Here is a 20,961-nt window from a genome sequence, read left to right as displayed (position 1 = left end):
TCAGCTCAGGCGAGCTAAAAATGGTAGTTTTTCGATATGGTGGTAAAGTTAGAGATTTTGAAAAGTGTTTTTACAATAATGTTGAGATTCATATTGTTGACGTATTTATGTATAGAACTAGGTGTGGATTTAAATACAACGGTCAATTTGACTGTACGCAGAAATCAATTGCAACCAAAGCTAAAAAATGTACATTCTCTTTGTGGAGAAGGGTGAAAGAGAATAATTTAAATGTTGAGACTACACTTTCTTTATTTGATACATATGCAAGTTCTGTTCTTCATTATGGATGTGAAACGTGGGAATTTCATAAAGCCCCACAATATTGAGCAAGTACATGTACATTTTTAGAAGAAAATTATGTTGCTTCGAAAATCTTCAAATAATCTTATGTTCTATTTTTAATTTGGCAGATGTGCAATGTATGTCCAAAGGAAAGTTCGAATTTTGAAATATTGGTGTAACTTGCTTAATGCAAATAATTGTATATTAAAAACATGTTATGGACAATTGCTATTTGAATACAATACTCAAAGGGAACACAGCACAAACTGGTTGAATTCAGTTAGAAAAGAACTTTATTCCTTGGGACTTGGAATTTTTTGGGAACCGCAAAATGTTGGTAATGTTAATCATTTTTCTTTTCTTGTGGAACAGCGTCTCACCGATGCATTTATACAAAGCTGTTTTAGTGCTTTTGAAATTTCATCGAAATGTATTTATATAAAGAAATAATTGATAGATTTGGTTTACAGAGATATCTTGTAAAGCGATTGTCACACAAGGAAAAGTCATTATTATGCAAATATCGAATTTCTGCACATTCTTTGAATGTTGAAAATGGAAGGTACAAAAATTTACCTAGAATAGAACGCAAATGCTCATTTTGTAATTTGCAGGAAATAGAAGAGATTTTTTCATTTCGTTTTGATATGCCCGGCATTTTTTGGTTTACGTGAAAAATATATCAAACCTTATTACTACAAAAAACCTTCCTTTTTCAAACTTGTAGAACTTTTCAGTGTATATAACTTTAAAAATATTCATAAGCTTTGTCAGTATTTAGTAAAACCTACAAACCAAAGAGAAGCACTATCTGTTAACTGTCATTAAGGAGGTTTCTTTTGTCGTTGCTTAGATTTATTTGTTTCTAAATTTATTTGTTTGATAATATATGTTTACATATTGTAATAATTTTGAATCCTCTGTCATTTGCCTGTATTGTACACAGTGTAGCCACAGGGCTCCCTTGGTCAATAAACAAAAAGTATCTATCTCTCTCTATATCTCTCTCTTTGCCCTAGACCCATTGGGGGCCTTAAGGTGGCCCCCAAACTCCCTGCCTACTCGGGCGTCTACATCAAAAGTACCCTACCTATGCCCCTGTATGAAAAAAAAAATAAAGATCGAGAATAATTAAAGTTGCATTGATATATAATAAAATAATGTAATTCCTAACTTCAAATTGAATTATAACGCTTTCAATATTAAAGAAAAGATTAACTCATAACATCAAATGCAGTATAACGCCGTACTCACGCTTGCTAACGACGCGTCGATCATGATTTAAACGAACATTTCTATCATTTCTGAATGCTGAACAATCATTTGTCTGTGCTTTGTCAATACCAGAGGAACCTTCAGAGCGTCCCAATTTTGAACCGGAAGTAGAACGACCGCGAGGTAGAGACTTGGGACCTGGGAAAAGGGGAAGCTGAAATTCTGAAGCACTCTTATTATCAGAGTATAATCTTTAAAAATAAAATGCTACGACAAGGTTTGAGGACATAGTAGGCCAATGAAAGACACTTGTGCCATTTCTTTGAAATAAAATTCCGCTCCAATCTCGCAGTGTTTGCGTGCGCATTTTCCTGTTGTTGTCGTAGTCTAAGATTTTGCCTCTTATCAATCTTTCAGCTACAATATTTTCACCCCCCCCCCCTTACGCCACAGGGGGTTTTCAGTCAAATACTCGGCAGATCATGGTTTGGTGCTGGTTTCTTCCGACAATATGTTCCCATTCAAAGGAAATGTTTCTGGTAAAAAAAAAAACTTAGGACTTTATGCAGTAGGAATGAATGTTTCTCATTAAATACACCGAAAAATATACCCGGCGCCTACCCTACTTGTATATTGTCGAAGTGTTTGAGTATTTCCAAAGAATTCTAGACTCTCCAATTACTAGTGCTAGCTCGTCAATAACCATTGTCTTCCGTGCAATAATTTTGGTTATCTAGATTAAAATTTTGTCTTCATTCTTTGTACCATAGTCTGGTGTGCTTTCTTTTGTTAAAAGTGTGGGTTATCTGTACATAACCCACACTTTTCTTAAAACCTCACCCGCATTCTCGAAAAAAAAACCACCACTGCCCACTGTATGAATAAAGTTCCTCCATTTCAAATTGCACCTATCAAACACGGATAACTGATTCAGACTAAGTTCTCCAAACAAATATTCGTACTCGATCTCATTTGAAGCTTAAGACAAGATAATATCGTCAATGGTTTCATCCCAAAGACTTTCTAATTCCATATTTTCCTCCATGTGTGTAAACAAGTCGAAAAACACGTGTCCGTAGAAATACGGGTATCATTTCTAAACAGTTTATAAAAGACCCAGTCACGTAATAAGAACGTGTTCGAGAGATAAACTTGTTTTGCGGACAGAGTGAACAGCGGCGGCCAATTAGACTTGTGTTTCTTTTATGGTTTCGCGCTATACGATTCTTATTTTTTTTTCCTGCTTATATTTCACCGATTATTTTTCAAATTTATTGTATATACATATAAATGTTTTTCAGTCAATTTAGTCAAAATATGTATAACAATGAAGAATATCAAATCGGATTTTTAAAAGAGTAACTACCATCATCAATTAGATATGTTGCTAAATTTCTAAACAGAAAAATGTACAAATATGGGTTCTTAGAATTTTAATTTTATTCAATTTCAATTTTTGAAGTAAATACCGGTACTAGAAGTCGGAAAATGAGTAAATGTGGAATAAAAATATCAAAACCAAAAGTCCAAACATTTCTATGAATTTTTAAAAAGGTGTGGGTTTTTTTTTCAACAAATAAAAATTAATGTTCATACCGTGGCATGTTTTGGTGGTAGCAATCATTCCAATAGAACTATTTGGTGTACAAAGTGTAATGTAAAAAAAAAAAATTTAAAAAAATTGGCACCATACATTGTAAACAGGCGACCGCGCTTCCGAAAGCTATAATAAAATATAATGAATAATAGAATACTATGATACAAGTCACTCACCCCATATACTATTGTTGATTATGTTCAGATACCCGATGGGCGTGGTCATTATGAAACTCGGGAGCTACGCTCCCTCGTGTCATTATGACCACACCCATCGGGTATCTGCACATAACCAACAATATTATAAAGGGTAACTACATATACTACTTATAAAGAATACTCATCGACCTACTTTCTTCGAATGAATTCACATATCCCGCGCTCCACCAATCACGATCCGGGCCCAGTTTCACAAAACTATTTTACGACTAAGATCTGTCTTAAAAGGCCAAAATTTGTCTTAAGATCCATCATAGCTGTTTTACAAAGCTGTCATATTTTAAGATAATCGTAAGATTGTTACAATATAGAAACCTTAACTTAAGAGTCGATACTGAACTATGTTGTGCGAAGAGATAGGTAGCTTATCCGGATGGAACGTGGTTTCATGGACAGAAACAATCTACTAGAATTAGACTATATGGAGGATGTGGACATCATTGATAATCTTCGTATACCGCGACATGTGTTCTTTATGACGAACTCAATATTCGTTTAGAATATCCCACAGCCAACTTTTGCCTACTTTCGCTGTTTAGGCATGTCCACTTTTTCTTCACCCCCCCCCCCCCCCCCCGATCGGAATAATCTTTTGAATTTACAGCATTGATTTTAGAAGTGCTATCTCCATAAGTTTCCTTCATAGTATTGGAATTGTAGTTTTGTTTTGAAAACAAATGTCTTTTCTTTTCTCCACCTCGTGAAACAATACCGATATTTCAGCCGCTGAAAAGTTTGGACATCATTTCATGGATATCTGAAATCAGTTGACACCGATTTGTCTTGAGAGCATGCACACGGACTTCGTAACCACTATGTGGTCACAAGTAAACACATTCGAATACCATTCATTTATTGTTTGTAAACACAAAAGCAGTGTTGGATAAATCTATTTCTACACGCTTTTGTCTGTTTGATAGTTTCGAACTGTTTCATTTCATTCACTTATTGGCTTTATGACATAAGAAAGCTTTTGCGCCCAGTATACATGTATAGTCGAACACGCGTACACATTTAGTTCGGTTAATGCAAAAATACTTTTACATGCACAGTGTATTACAACATGTATCTATCTTCTACTGAAGTACAATGGACCTAATTCGTTTCCAGTGCATTATTAAATTATTAAATAGACATTTAAATTTGTGTACTATTCAGTGATACAAGAGTCAATTGAATAGTCATGACCAACCTGCCCATCCGTGAACTCTGACTTCATAAATTATTCAAACATCGTACCTGCAGAGCTTTCATATTGCTTAAGTATTACCTGTGACTTTGGTTTTCCCTATCCAACCACACCCTCGTTTACGGAATACATTTTTTGTATTCAGTATATTATTTTGTAATCCCTACCCAGAGTTGTCGTTCCTTGCTCTCACTTATATGTTAGTGTAAGGAACGATAACTCTGGGTAGAGATTGATTATTTTGTTGAAAACAAAGTGCGGCGTTGCTAACTTGTTACAAACTTATCAATCCTATTGTCTATTTTTCTTTATATTTCAAATTAGTTAAGGAAATATAATATACAAAATGGGGGAGGAAATAAAAAAAAACATATATAAGACTTTTGATATAGCGAATCTATAAAAATATCATTCAATGTTTTAATTTTTGTATCACAATTTCTTAAATGAAATAGTACACAAACCGAGTGTAGATTTCTAAATACAAAATAAAGTGTAAGGTCGCATACTTTGAAAAAGAAGTATAATGTATTAAAATTTTATAAATGCATTAAATCATTACAAATAACTACAATCGTAATATTTAAACTTTCTATTTATATTTTTGTATACTTTAATCTTTCGTGTAACATTTAGATTACTCCATGCAGTTAAAAGTTGATAACAGGAACACGGTATACATTGTATTACAATGTAACAAGTATAACAACGTCCTAAGACCTATCTTAAGATTTCTAAAGTTAAGATAATTTTGTGAAACGGTACTCCCGTATCTTATGATTGTCATAAGTCAGATCTTAAGATAGTTTTGTGAAACCCGGCCCTGCATTTTAAATTCAACGATAGAGAACAGTGCCTATCTTTAATCAATTATTGTTAAACTAACTACCTTTAAACGTTTTAGAATATCTCAATGACTTGGTTTAGAATATGTATATTGAATTCTGGGTCCAAGCTTTTGAACAATTCCTCGATTGTTGTCTAAATTTAAGTAAACCGGAAGTGGGAAACTGCACATTCTACTGTACAGTTCGGTCCAAATAAAACATAGTACAAATATTTAATGTATCTTTCTCGTGAAATGCTGGCTATGTATGCACAGAACGGTAGTATCGCCATTGAAAATGGTGTGTGGGGGAAGGGAGATCAATTCAGTAGAAGTATTACTACACTACAGTTTAATACTGCCATAAAAAGTAGTAGGAGGGGTGCAACCAACTTTGCGAATGGACTACCCCGCTGAACTTACGATGTCAATGATATAACAATAAATTATACAAGTTCATGTACAATGTACTTGTAGATGTTCCATGTCACTATTTGCATTTATATCACAAATTGCAGACTCGCAACGATTCTCATTGAAATATATATATATATATATATATGTGAAATTGTGGATCTGAACAGTTTTGCAAAGAAAAAAATAACCGCGTAAAAACTATGAATAAAACACTCCAAACATGCGATCAAACTTTACATAAAGTTTACAAAACACTGACTGAGCCCATGTAGTTTTATACTTAATATGTAAGGATTTTTAAATGAGGGAAACTCAAACGATCAGTTAGAGAGGGAAAAACATGTTTCCATGTTGTTTTTTTATTACTATCTGATCATCCATGCAACAGGTTTATTCTGCTATTGATTTATGAAATTTAGGATGTCTAGATGTGACCAATTGCAGAGTGGACTGGGGTTTTCGTTACATCTTAAAGTTGATTATCCAAATACCTTTTGTATAATGTAATAAGAAAGTTTCCTTCCATTCGTTCCCACGCGCTCTTTTCTATTTTGTCCTCGTTATAAAGATCGATTCTTTCCCTTTGGAGTTCCAATTGACAATGGAAAAACAAAAGACTGAACGCTTAACGAACGGTCAATGCACGCTGAACGAAAGTGAATGCACGTAATGCGAACGATGAGCGCACGGTTAGCGAAAGGTGAACGCTTTGTGAACGATGAACAGTAAACGCGAGTGGTTGGTGAACGGTGAACGCAAAACTGTGAACGGAGAGCGAACGGTGAATACACGGTCAAGGCACAGTAAGCGAACGGAGAACGCTTCATGGACTGTAGAAAGTGGCTATGTTTTGATTGCTACACTGTTCTGCAAGTTTGCAATGGATTTCTATGCCGTTCATTATTTCAGTAAAAGAGAGAGAGAGAGAGAGAGAGAGAGAGAGAGAGAGAGAGGTCCTATAAAATTAGTACTGTATTGTAACCTTGTTTAGTCTTCAGTGGAATTTAATCAAAATGTTTTTAAAAGATTTCTTCGAAGATCCAACAACTTCGGATACACAGAAACTAAAAATACAATTTTAGGGATTTTTTTCAAATATATATTTTCATATATTAAGGACTAACTTTTATATGAACATGTATTTGAATTTTGTGTGTAGTTTGTTATGAAGTACCAAACATATCTCAATAAATATGTTCAGACTTGTGCATGGTTTTCCCAACTTTCGGTTCTGTATAGGAATTTGTACTGTTATATGAGGTACTTTGAAGCAGAGTGCATGTATATCATTCCCCTCGTCTATTCTACTAATGTAATTAGTAGTACAGTTGAATACAGGAGGACATCTTTTCGGTAAGTACGTTCGAATACATATATCTCTTGTTTAATATTGAAATAACGTTCACTATACATGTAATGTACAGTGTATAGGTCCAATAAATCATTAGATGGTCAATGCATTAGTCACCCTTTCTCACTATAGGAGTCAATTGATGATCAATAGATTACGTTTTTACGAAGTTAGGATAATGCGTAAATTTCTCGTTTTTATTTATTTACATAAATTACAAACTGAACAAAAACAATTGCATTTTGTGATTAAAATGATAAATATCAATTCTGATTAAGTAATTATATCACTAACCGTTCCCGTTCAGACTAATGAATAATGACTATGTTATTATATCTTACACTTTACGAAAGATATAACAACAATACAAATGCAAACATCCCACTGAGTGAGTTTCATTTATATGTGGTGATATTTGTACTACGCAATTTAAATGTCGGCGAAACTTCCTGCCTGAATTCGTGGAAAAGGTACCCGTATTCAGCAATTTAAACCGATGACGGGTAACTATATATATACTATGCGCAGTGGGCTGTTTTGTTGCTACAAACAACGCAATGTTTACACTGAATTACGGAAGCATATTTGGGCCGCAGCAGTATCTTTTTTAGTTTGTTAAACAAATTACTAATCTGTTATAACAAATTACTAATCTGTTATGCAAATTATTAATCTGTTTTTTTGGTTGTTTTTTTCAAATTGGTAAATTGTTATAACAGATTATCAATTTGTTATTTCAAGTTACTAAAGTGCTATTTAAAATCATTGATTTAACAAGAGGCCCACGTGTTTTATTGGTAACCTGAGCATAAGTTAAAAGTATGACTACTGGAAAAGGCTATCAAATCGATACTAATTTTCCTGGTTGCATATCTAAGCTACATTACGGAAGCCCATTTAGGACCCGTCAAAAATATTTTTGAATTTGAAATAACGAATTCCAGAATTCGTTATTACAGATTTAATTTGTTATTTCAAACTTTTAAATTCGTTATAATGGATTCAATTTGTTATAACAATTATTTTGAATTTGTTATTACAAATTTTAAAATTTATTTTAACGAATTAAATTTGAAAACACGAATTTTAGAAAGGGTTATATCAAATTGTCAAATTCGATATAGCGATTTCTAAAATGGTTGATATCAAATTAGTAAATAATTCGTGATAACGAATTGCAGAATTAGTAAGACTAGATTAAATAATTTAAAATTATAGATTTTTCAATTCATTAAATCGGATTTTCACTCATTAAAACACAATAATACAATTTGTTGAAACGAGTAGTTAATAAAATGTAGTTGGATGAATATATGCCAAGATCAGGCACCTGGTCCAACCTCTGGTATATTCAAGGGTCCGTGTTTGCCCAACTCTTAATTTTGTTTTCGTTATAGGAGTTATGAGATTGATCACTGTTCATTATCTTCACCTTTTCATTAGTATAAGTTTTTGAAAATTTGTTGTTACGAATTATGCATTTTGATGTAATGAATTTCGGAATTCGTTATTTCAAATTGAATTCGTTATTTCAAATCTGTTATTACGAAGTTTATAAATTCATTATAACGAATTTAATCCGTTATAACGAATTTTAATGTTTAAATTAACAAATTAAAATCGAAATAACGAATTCTGAAATTCGTTATTACATTAGAAGTATATTTTTGAAAGGTCCTAAATGGGCTTCCTTACTACATAAATGTAATTTATATTCATTTTATATTTAGCTTTTGAAGATTAGTGCAGACTCAGGCCATCTTTAAGGCCCATAAACCTCTTGTTTTGCTTTACTGCCACTTTAGTTATACTGTGAATAATTGTAACTTTAAAAGCCTTCTAATACATGGTGCTACATCTGATATTGAGCACATAACTTTCAGTTTGCAGGAAATCCATTTTGAAAATGTATGCATGTTCTTGATTGAAAAGTTTTTGTACCGGTGGTATTTCACATTTTGTTCTTTAAAAATATCTATGAATAAATGTACCTCCCTTTCCCAGAAAGGGGACATGTTGTTTTAGTGTGAATTCTTCTTCGTCTTCCGCTTCTCATACTACATGTAAGTTTGTCTGGGTCATAGTTTTTTTTTTTTGTTTTTTTTTGTCTTTTGACATAGACCTTTGATATGTGGAGACTATGGAGAGAAAATTCACGATTGTCTATTATGATATATTGTCGTTGATATTGATAATCTGTTTAATTTGTTATAACAGATTAATAATTTGTTATAACAGATTGATAATTTGTTAAAACTAATTACTAATTTGTTAAAACAAATTACTAATTTGCTTTAACAAATTTGTTATTTGTAATTTGTTATAACAGATTAGTAATTTGTTATAACAAACTGAAAAAAAGATACTGCTGCGGCCCTAATATGCTTCCGTACTGAAAACATGTGTCTAAAATGTTGAACAAATCTTGAATATAGATGCAGAAATTATAAGAGTGAAAAGTAGTGACTCGTTATATCTAAACCTGATAATGTATACAAGATAAATCTGATGCTAATCATCAAGAATGCTGCTAAAAGTTTAGATTCAAACCATTTCCAGGGAAACACAAACAGAAATAGTATCATGATGTATTCTGTATATTTCAAATATAAAGATAGTTTTTTTTTTTATTCATGCTGTTAAGGCTTGTGTGAAAAATAATGGATTTGACAAAACCATCAATCCATTGATTATTCTATACAGTGTTGAAATGCAATAAATTAAAACTTTTTTATGAAATTCTACATTGAAATACCTGAACCGCATCAGATAAAACAAAATGGGGTGAACGTTTGGAAGTTAACACTTATGAAAGAATGGAAAATAATACATAAAATGCTTTTCAGAGTGAGAAATGGTTTCAATACAGAATTATAAACCGAAACTTAGCAACAAATTCTTTTTCATTCAATTTTTTTTTTTTTTTTTTTTTTTACAATTTTTCCTAGCAGAATTTGAGCATTTTCTGGAAAAGAAGACTGATTTACAGATAGCTGTTTCGAAACAAACAAAAGAATAACGAACAAAAATCGCTTATCCTTGCTTGTATTGAAAATGATAGTATGATAGAAAACACTATTGTCCTATGGCTTAAATAGTGTGTATTTAAGATGCACTGATAAGTCCTTATGAAACACAACATTTATTTAGTATAAAAATGGTGAAAAGGAAAAGATTGATACCCAATGGAATAGATGACCCTGATATTCGAGAGTCGTGAGAAATATTCAAAATTCTACCTTCTTCTGCTCTCGGAAAATCAACTCTTGTCGTCTTGCCGCTTTAGATATGTGTAATTGTGGTTATTACGTGTGTTTTAATCATTTCTACAGCTGACTACATTCCCCGATTTTTGTCAACAGTGGTTAAATTATTATAAACATGAAAAACTCAGATCTACCTACCTGTCGAAGCGGCATGTTGTTCTCTTTTAACTCATAACCGGAAACACTCCAAACGAATTTTCTTGCATAACCGAAACATTAAATTTTTTTTAAGTCGGTGGTCTTATCTGAGTAAAACTGTGTGTTCTGTTATTACTATGGTGTCCGGATAGGGCCATGTGCAAAAGCATAATAGCGTGAACACGCCGTAGCGCTGCAACGGCGCGTTGTGTGTTAGCATGGTAGTTTATAAATCTATGTAAATTTCTATTTGTTGTAAAGAAAAATGTGGACTTTATGTAGCTTTAATAATTTCATTGGGATAAAACTTGGTCTCGTGGTAATGTTCATTTGTTGAATGAATCTTTCTCCACTTTGTACATAGTAATATAAAACTAATTATTACTGTACATGTTGTATACGCAGTATTCTGTATTTTCCAACCTCCTCTCTGAAATGTATGAGTGTACATTTATGAGAATAAAGCATTGATTAATTGATTGATATTAGCTCACCTGAGCCGAGGCTCAGGTGAGCTTTTCTGATCAAAGGTCCGGCGTCTGTTGTCGGCGTTCTCGTCGTCGGCGGCATTGTCACTAACTTTTCACTTTTTTATCTTCTTCTCTAGAACTACTGGGTCAATTTTCATCAAACTTGACACAAATCATCCTTGCGTAATAGTGCAAACAAAGAGCCATGTTCCTTTCAAATCGAGAGATTAAGGGCCTTAGGGACGAGGCAAAACTGCCAAAAATTGATCACATTTCAAACATCTTCACAACTTCACATCTCTAAGGAAAAACTAAATATATACATAGTGTACTTCAAGAGATCTTAATATAGATCTTAGGATGTTCTGACATGTACATGTATACTCGTTACATTGTAAAATACCGTGTTTCCTTTATAACCTTTCAACTGCATGGATTAATTTAAATGTTACATGTACATGTATATGAAAGGTTACAGTATATACAAATATGAATAGGACGTTGAAATATTACGATTTAATGCATTTGTAATTATCTAATGTATTCAATACATTTTACTTCTTTGTTAAACCATGTCACATTACACTTTATTTTGTATTTCAAAAGTTACACTCGATATGTGTACTACATGTATTTGATTTCATGCAAAAATTAAAAATATTGATTGATATATTTATAGAAACACTATATCAAAGTCTGATATATTTTTATTTTCTCCCCTATTCATCTCCGACGAAAATAAAATATTTGCTTAACTAATTTGAAATATAAAGAAAAAAGTCGTTTGTTACAAGTTAGTAACGCCGCACTTGTTTTATTCAACAAAATAATATACTGAATACAAAAAAAATCTTCATTAAACGAGGGTGTGGGTGGGTAGGGAAAACCAGAGACGCTGGTAATACTTAAGCAAATTTATAGCGAACGTCGCGTTTATCGAACAAAAGACGTACGCGTGTTTGAATATACATGTTTACTGGGCGCAAAGGTGGCAAAGGATAGTTTTTTTTCAACATGTGGGAAGGGGGTATACATCTAAGTCAGGTTGTGACAGGTTAATGAAAAATCATACTACCCTGTTTTCTCAATATTTGTATTTCATATTAGTGTAGTTATTCAATTAGGGCCCTAAATTAAATGCCATCCATACATACAGGTGTTGCTGCACAAAACATGCCTTGAGCAGATGCCCCCTTCTTGCTCTGATTTTCTGTCATTTGGGCTAAATCCGCACCACCCCACACCATCACAGTACCAAGCGATGGGATATAGACGCTGTACACAATCACGAACCCAGTCTGACCTTCTTAAAAATCTACCTGTTATATGGGGTCATCCACCTTCCCTCTGAGCTAACTACCTTTTCCTGGACCCTTTAGGTTTTAGTCTGCATTTCTTCAGCTGCTGACCACGTGTCTTAGTTTCGCATTTGCACCCATCTATATACTAGGAATCATGGTGACACCTACATGTTGCATATCATTTTTTTCACTAAGCACTCAGCTACACTTGAAATGTATCCTAAAATTATTCTACACATTTTTACACATGCAATATCACTTCAAATATGGGGTATCTCCATTTTTAAGAAACTTGATGGGCCTATAGTGCGAAACTGTCCCCTGCTACTAATTAAAGGCTTTACTATGTGAAAAAGCCAATAACTGAATGAAATGAAATAGTACAAAAACTAACGCTGACAAACCAAAACATAAAAACGCGAAGAAATAGATTCACCCAACACTGCTTTTGTGTCTACAAATGGTATTCGAATCCGTTTACATGTGACCACACAGCGGCTACGAAGTCCATGTGCATGCACTCAGACAAATCGGTGTCAACATATTTAAGATGTCTATGAATCTATGTCCAAACTTTTCGGTTGCTGAAATATCAGTATTGTTTGACGAGGTGGAGAAAAAAGACATTTGTGTTTAGAATACTGTAAATTCAACAGATTATATCCGGTCGGGGGAAGAAATGAAGAAAAGGTGGATACGACTAAACAGCGAAAGTAGGAAAAAGTTGGCTGTGGGATATTCTAAACGAATATTGAGTTCATTATAAAGATCACATGTCGTGGTACACGACGCTTATCAATGATGTCCACATTCTCCATATAGTCTAATAGATTGTTTCTGTCCCTTAAACCACGTTCCCTCTGGATAAGCTACCTATCTCTAGGTACAACATAGTTCAGTACAGACTTAAGACAAGTATCTGGATGTCTTAAGATTTCTAATAATCTTAAGATTATCTTAAGATATAACAGGTTTTTTTAAACAACTATGATGGATCTGATGACAAATTTTGGTCTTAAGACATATCTTAGTTGTAAGGTAGTTTTGTGAAACTGACCCCTGGATTGTAATGCGTGAACCATTGGCTTGTGTTTTGGCAGAAACTTAATGTTCTTGGTTGAAGTTTTAAAACATTTTTTTTTCAAGCATTGAAAGATGTAAATATTTCATTATCAGTCTTATTACTAAACCTGTACTATTTGATAAAATATATAGGCCTAATGGAAATGAAATATTTGTAGCTTTGACCTTTAACCTCAATTAAGAGTCATCCTTGGTTGACTTGGATTTTGATATTTAAATTCCACAGAGGACACAATCTGATCTAAATAAGTTTGAGTTTTATACATGGGCATAGATCTAGTGAGAGTTGTAACAGGGATTGCAACCCCCTTCCTTACCATAATGTCAATTTTTAACCCATCGCTTAAATCACCCACACTTTGGAATAAAAGGCACATACTTGGGTCGCAACCCCCTAGATAATTTCTGAATCTGCCATTGAATGATATAAAATCTGTCAGCAAAATATCTTCGGTTTTTCTTTTTCTTTTTATTTCAAAAGCCAAATTCACAAAAGATGTCCATTTTAAGATATGAACAACAATATATCACCACCTTTGTTGAGCCGTTACTAATATACTATTGAAAATATGTTGCTAAGTAAAATGAATAGATTAAACTCCGTAACATTAACAGTGAAAATGTTTACTTGTTTATGTGCAAGTTGACTTTTCCCCATAGTACCCGGTTTAACCTCGTTCATGACGATGAACACGCATCTTAAAACTAGATTATTACAGGGAAATACACACAGTTTTATACAAAATAAAAAATATTTGAATAGCGAAATTAAAAGAAAATAATATTGGTTTGCGTGAGGTAAATTCGAACTACGACAAAAAGGAACCTCTGTATACTATAACAGTGGTGTATCTTATATTCTGAAATTTCAATTATCAAGGATAATTAAACGAAGAAAAACGAGCTGCGGTGGATGAGATGCGAACTGTACATGTACTTTTTAGGCTACACATAAGTGTGATGATTGATCAATTATTTGCTATCCGGTGCATATCTATTGTGTGCATTGTCATTATACAAAGTTAGAATAAGACGAGTTTTAGCAAGAATCAAAAATTCAATTACATGTTTGTAAACTTTATTAGTATTTGATGAAATGCATTGCATGTACACATCATTTCTTTGTTGTTTAGATAATGAGCAAGCTTCTTGTGGCAGCGATTGATTTTGGGACAACATACTCGGGTTATGGTTTTTCTTTCCGGCATGATTTCGAAAGCAATCCGTTGAAAATAAGTTTGAACCAGTGGGCATCTGGTACCGGTCGCCTTCTTACAGAGAAGACACCGACTTGTGTACTCTTTAATCCGGATGGAGAGTTTGATTCATTTGGTTTCGAGGCCGAGGAAAAGTATGGTAACCTAGCTTTGGATGAAGAACACAAGCCGTGGTACTACTTCAGAAGGTTTAAGATGGGTCTGTATGACCAACAAGTAAGATTGATCTTTCTTCTGTTTATCCGCTTAATCTAAGGGGTTCCTACAATGTTCTCCAATATTTTCTTCTTCACTGTAAGAGTAGAACGCCCTGGAGCACGTGTATATAAGTGATAGCAAGTGAGGTTGTGTTTGTGTGTCCTTTACATGTAAATCCAGCAATCGGGCAAGTAAGTAAGTGTATGTATGTGTAAAAGAGAGTGAGTATTTGGCTGAGTATGTGTGTTTATTTGTGTACGAGCCAGTAAATGTGTCTTGCGCAAAAGATACATGCAGTTATGTCTAGTGATTAAAACGTGTGTTGAGCACTATTCTAGAGATAATATGTCGAATGTCTGTTTACCAAAATACCCAAGTGTCCTATATACACCACAGTTAAAATTACCACAATCTGAAACGTTTAATGGTTTGACAAAACCTCATTAAACGTGTTATCCAACATATATTGATTTGTAATTTCTGTACAGATTATTCACATACAAAGAAATTCAAACCAATCATCAATTTTCAGTTAAGTAAAATTGTCGACATTTAAAGGGCCTTAGTATGTTGACTCCTACCTTAAATGTTTTATTCAGGGAATATCCAGAAGATACAGAATTGAGGAAGAGGGCACAAAAAAGACAATGGATGCCATGAAAGTGTTTACCGCGTCCATCAAATACTTAAAGGACCATATGATTTCCAATTGTGCAAACCAACTAGTAAGGATCCAAGAAGATGAGATCTACTGGGTGTTGACAGTCCCAGCCATCTGGAGTGATCCAGCGAAAAAGTTTATGAGAGAGGCCGCAGAAAATGTAAGCAACTTTTAAATCCATTTGAGTTATCCATCCATTTTTCAGACTCTGCCATATTTCTCTAGAATGTGCTGTATCTAATGTAAACAAAAGTTTAACTCGACAAATACTACATACATATGTATATAATTATGAATGTCGATTTTTCTCATGATGAATGTTATCTATATGTTTTGACACAGAGACAGGTGTGACATCTATATATCCTTCCATTCCCTCAAGGCAACGTTATTTGGTCCTACAGGACTTTGACTCTATTGACGAAAGGTGAAGATAACGAACAATGTTCAATCTCATAACTCCCATAAGAAATAAAAAATAAAGAGATGGGCAAATACGGACTTCTGGACAAACCAGAGGTGGGACCACATGTCCAGGAGCAGAAAGAATCCGGTATCGACCGGCCACCCCTATCGCGATATTATGTATTTTAATATTTTACAGTGTCTTTGTCCGTGATAATACTAGAAAAAGGTATATTGGATTTGTTTTTGATAGGCTGGTATATCTACAGATCGATTGAAAATAGCTCTTGAACCTGAAGCAGCAGCCCTTTTCTGCAAGTACCTACCGATTGAGAAAAGAGGAGACACTTTTCAGCCAGGTTCCAAATACATGGTGATAGACGCCGGTGGTATGTGGTTGCTTTATACATATTCCATATCAGATATAATTTAATATCACAAAAATAGCCTTTTTCTCATAAGAGGCCCGAAGGCCTTATCGGTTACCCGAGTATTAGTTAAAAGCATCATTAGTCCAAAAGGCTATGGAATATAGAAAAACAATTATTTCTGTTTTACTTATCTAAGCTAAATTCAAATATTCAGCAACTTTATAAAACAAGATGTGTTCTTCAACCCGAAAGTCTTCCGAAAGTGCCTGCATATGTAATATTACACGATATGACTATTTGAACCCGTCCAAGAGTCAAAATCCTTGGGTTGTGAAATTCTAAATATGCATATAGATTTTATACCGTATCCACAGACTTAAAGAAATCTTTCAAATGCTGAAGACAATAATCACTATAATAATGGTTGCCCCCAGCCTGGAACCAAATTCCGTACCCCCTGTAATCTTGAAATTTTCAGCATTGGTAAAGGACCAGCAACCCCATCTAACTATATATTTAGCTTCAATTTCGTATAAATAGCATTAAAGACGATATTTATTTAAATGTTTTACATATATACATTATATATACCAAGTTTGACTCCGCTTTGGAGTCAGAACGACTAGCCCAAGGATCTTGAATTTACAATTTTGATATTTACCTTCCTGCTTTACACCACTATGCATTTAGTTAGATACATATATGTAGTTGCAAAAATAGAATTTTGAAAATTGGTAAGCGTCCCAAGGGTGCATTAATTCTGAAATTTACAATTTTTCTCACTCTTGTCCAAATGATGCTTCATACTAAATTTAAAAAAGATTTGGCATGGTAGTTATCAAGACAAAGTTAAAATGTTCAATTGCTAACACATTTAATATCCGACTTCCTTGGCCCCACCTTGATAATGAAACCCCTACCCCTGGGACCATCAAATATACAATACTGGGAAAATACTACCTTCTAATTTTGAATATCTATTTAGTTTCAATTTAGTATCAAAATCATAAAGAAGATGCTTTTAAATGATTTACACATAAACACTAAATACCAAGATTTTGCCCGCCTTGGAGTCAAAACCTCTACTTTGAAGATCATGAAATTTACAATTGTGGTGGAGGCCTCTATGCTCTACATCACTATGCAAATAGTTTTTCTGGAAGATAAACAGTTTAAGATTGTCGAAAATTAGTCAATTTTGACAGTTTTTGTCCTGCTTTTAAGGCCCATAAAGAGCTTGGGTGCATGAGTCCTGACATTTACAATTTATATCACCCTTATTCCAAAGATGCTTCATATCTTAAAAAGAATTAGAAAGGTAGTTATCAAAATGTTTAAAATGTTTAATTGTTTATATATATATACATTTTGGTCCCACCCTGATACTAACACCCTACACCTGGGATCATGAAATTGACAATTGTGGTAGAGGGATACCTGTCCATTCGAAATATCCATTTAGTTTTAATTTAGCTTCAATAGCATTAAAGAAGACGTTTTACACAGAGATGCGAGTACTATATAACAAATTTGCCGCCCCCGGGCAAAATCTCTACCCCGGGGATCATAAAATTCACAATCGTGCTTACTCAAGTGACGTAAAAATCAAATTGCATGTAATAACTGTTTTTCTAGGAGAATGGATAGTCAGGTACACACATTGTAACCGTCTATGTATTACAAAATAACACGAAGTGGTTGTTAAATACTGTTTATTCACTACAATCACAATTCTGGAGGATGATCACAATTTGAACGACTGGAAGCCATGTTGTAAAAACTATAGTCTCTTGGGTAGGATTTGATATGGAAATATTTCAAACATCACTTGGGCTGGGTAGGAGTGTTGTCGGGTTAATCTGGATTTGTTGTGAATCTTGCTTATGTAGTACCAAAATCAGTTAAACAACTAACTACATAACTCATTAACCCATCCAATCGCACCACTGAAAATTATCACGTCCATTCACAAACCATACTGACCTCTACATCATTCGAATGAATTTGAATGGGATAGAACGGCATATGATGTTATTTGTGTAATGTAATCAACTGATAAATAATATGATGGCATTATATCTATATATTAAACATGAGATAATTTATATTCTGACCTGAAAAAGTGAAGATAACGATCTGTGGTCAATCACATAAACCCTATAAGGTTTACAAGATAAAGAGTTGGACAAGCACGAACCCCTGGATACAACAGCGGTAGAATCAGGAACCTAGCAGTAGTAAGAACTCCCTGTCAACCGGTCACACTCTCCGTAAACCCAATGTATTTATCAAGCAAACGGAGTAATCCGTAGTCAAAATCAATGGGTAAAGAATGACCCAACAATTGATATGAATCATGTCAGACAGCATTTGACACAATGATAGGTTATATTGCATACTGAATAGCTATAACGACCATAGAATTAGCAAAATATGGACTTTAAACGAGACTGTTGAAACCCCTGTAACATTAACTAGTTTGTCAGTAGCCTGTCTCGGTTGAAAGACTGATCATACGCAGAACAAACTCTTGCGTGTCAAATCATCTAAAATATAGACACCAGATGCTGGAGATGATGGAATACTGTTATCTAAATATGGGAAGTTGACGATGGAGAAGCTGAAATCATCCTGTTTGTCATAAAGTTAAACTGTTAGTTTTCAATAAAATATCTAAGTACGAAGCAGATGTAGAAGACTCTGTGTGTCTTTCATTTCGAGTTCACTGAGATTTATCGAATGAAAAGAAATGTTGTTAATACTAGATAAAACGCCGTTGATGTATCTCAATGTTGAGTTCAAGGCCACAGAAATTTTTTCTTCTCATGTAGAAACTTTAATTTTGCATACATTATGTTTCACAAGAATATGATAATAGGTCAGCTAACACAGGAGCACAATTCGTGTCCATGGAGATTCCAATAGACTGTTGGAAGACCTGATCACCAACAAACATATTGTGAATGCGGAACTCCAACTTCTTTTGATATCAAATTCAGAGTACTTGTGCATAAAACAAAATAACTTGTTGAGTGACTGATCACTATATATGAATTTTCCGTTTTTACATTTTTGTTGAAGAAGCAACTGTCTGTGATATCAAAAGTCTAGTCCTCAATTTATCATGAGTAATGGTCGTGTAAAGTGTTGAAAAGGCATAATGGTCTGTGTTGTTGATTTGAGAAAGGTTTTGTGATTTCAATTTTACTAAAGGTTCTATAGAATGTTTTAGAATCAACATTTGATTTACACTACTTCTGCAGGGACTCCGTGACCGAGTGGTTAGAGCATCGCGCTCAAAATCACACGGCTTCTCACTTCTGTTGGCGCGGGTTCGAACACCGCTCGCGCCGGTAAGTGAGAAAGTTTCCCAGTTTACTTTCGGAAGGTCGGTGGTCTCTTCCCAGGTGCATTGTATCTGGGTTCTCTCTTCCACCAATAAAAATTGGGCGCCACCAGATAACTGAAAAATTGTTGAGTGTGGCGGAAAACATCAATCAATCAAACAAACACTACTTCTGGCATATGTTGTGACACAGTTCGTTTGAAGTTTCTCCTTCACAACTGTTAATATTTTCGTAAGAAGTCATAAACTGCAAACAGATCCATAACAGACCCATACTTGAAATGATAGTGCATGGGTAGAAATGTATAAAATAATTTTAGAATGCATGTCAAGTGCAGCTAAGTGACTAATAAAAAAAAAACCTAATATGCAACATGTAGTCTAGTATATACATGTAGATGATTGCAAATACAAAACTAAGACACATGGTCAGTTGTCGAAGAAATTCAGATTGAAACCTACATGGTCCAGCAAAAGGTATGTAGCTGAGAGGGAAAGGGTATGGCCTAAGATGAAAGGAGAGTTTTTAGAAAGACAAAGTTCTTGATTGCACATAATGTCTAAATATCCTTGCACGGTAATCTGATGGGATTTTGGCGGTGAAGATTTAGCTCAACTGAGAGAAAATTAGATCAAGAGAGAAACACCTGCTCAAAGCATGTTTCGTGTATATACAATGAAAGGTAAATATAACGAACAGTAATTAACGTAGTTCCACACTCCTTTGACGTCATAAGATTTTGCAAAGTCAATAAATTAATGACCTGAACATAAATTTTGTTGGAGTCTTTTTCAATAGTTATTGTAAAAAAAAATTGTTAGACATAACATATTTAAAAAGTCTGAGTTATATTTGAATAGTCAATTATGTGTTTCAAAATATTGAATCCAAGGACAATAACTCTGTTTTCATTAAATTATTTATCAAGTCCATTATGCAATATATTTCCTATATTTTTCACAAACATATTACCAAGGTGATGAGGAATTATTATCTGTGTCTTTTCATGAAATTACATAAAATTTAATCCATGAGTGGTTTTGAATAGCTCAGCTGTATGATGCCAGACTTGGGTTTTATATGGGGGGTATACATACTCTGGAAGCTAAAGATTTGAAATTATTAAGGAAAGGTATGGATTTTTCCCCATAAATAACTATAACAGATGTACATCTACTAATATAAACAGAAAAAATGATATGTAAACCATGCTATAAGGAAATTGTGTCTATATTTGTTTGTTTTTTAACATTTTGGAGAATAAGGTTAATTCAATAATTTTGCACTTATTATACTAAAACTTGATGAACATATTGAAAATGACATGTGTTTTAGTTATTGACATGTTTCCTGATAAATAAATGCAATTTAAATTATTTTTTTGGTTTTTATTTTAAAATAACAAC

The 20,961-nt window shown here is 33.7% G+C and overlaps 2 protein-coding genes across 4 annotated transcripts in view; one reads left to right on the top strand and one right to left on the bottom strand.

The window, feature by feature from the left end:
* LOC125676238 (uncharacterized) overlaps positions 1-11,312 on the bottom strand; it is a 31,549-nt gene extending 20,237 nt beyond the window's left edge. Inside the window, exon 1 of the mRNA XM_056158958.1 lies at positions 10,503-11,312. Within this exon, the coding sequence (XP_056014933.1) occupies positions 10,503-10,517 (15 nt within the window). The 5' untranslated portion in view covers positions 10,518-11,312. The remainder of the gene's footprint in view (positions 1-10,502) is intronic.
* LOC125677552 (heat shock 70 kDa protein 12B-like) overlaps positions 6,414-20,961 on the top strand; it is a 41,648-nt gene continuing 27,100 nt past the window's right edge. Inside the window, exons 1-4 of one of the 3 annotated variants that reach the window (XM_056158955.1) lie at positions 6,414-6,655; positions 14,490-14,789; positions 15,371-15,592; positions 16,091-16,226. In XM_056158955.1, coding sequence (XP_056014930.1) covers positions 6,638-6,655; positions 14,490-14,789; positions 15,371-15,592; positions 16,091-16,226 — 676 coding nt within the window. In that variant the 5' untranslated portion in view covers positions 6,414-6,637. Of the gene's footprint in view, positions 6,656-6,941; positions 7,105-14,489; positions 14,790-15,370; positions 15,593-16,090; positions 16,227-20,961 lie in introns of those variants that run through there. The other 2 variants (XM_056158956.1, XM_056158957.1) reach the window with 2 other exon arrangements.

The sequence above is a fragment of the Ostrea edulis genome, chromosome 3, assembly GCF_947568905.1.
Source record: "Ostrea edulis chromosome 3, xbOstEdul1.1, whole genome shotgun sequence".
Lineage (NCBI taxonomy): Eukaryota > Metazoa > Mollusca > Bivalvia > Ostreida > Ostreidae > Ostrea > Ostrea edulis.
The sequence above is the reverse complement of the archived record's forward strand: the minus strand, read 5'-3'. Positions and strand labels throughout refer to the sequence as shown.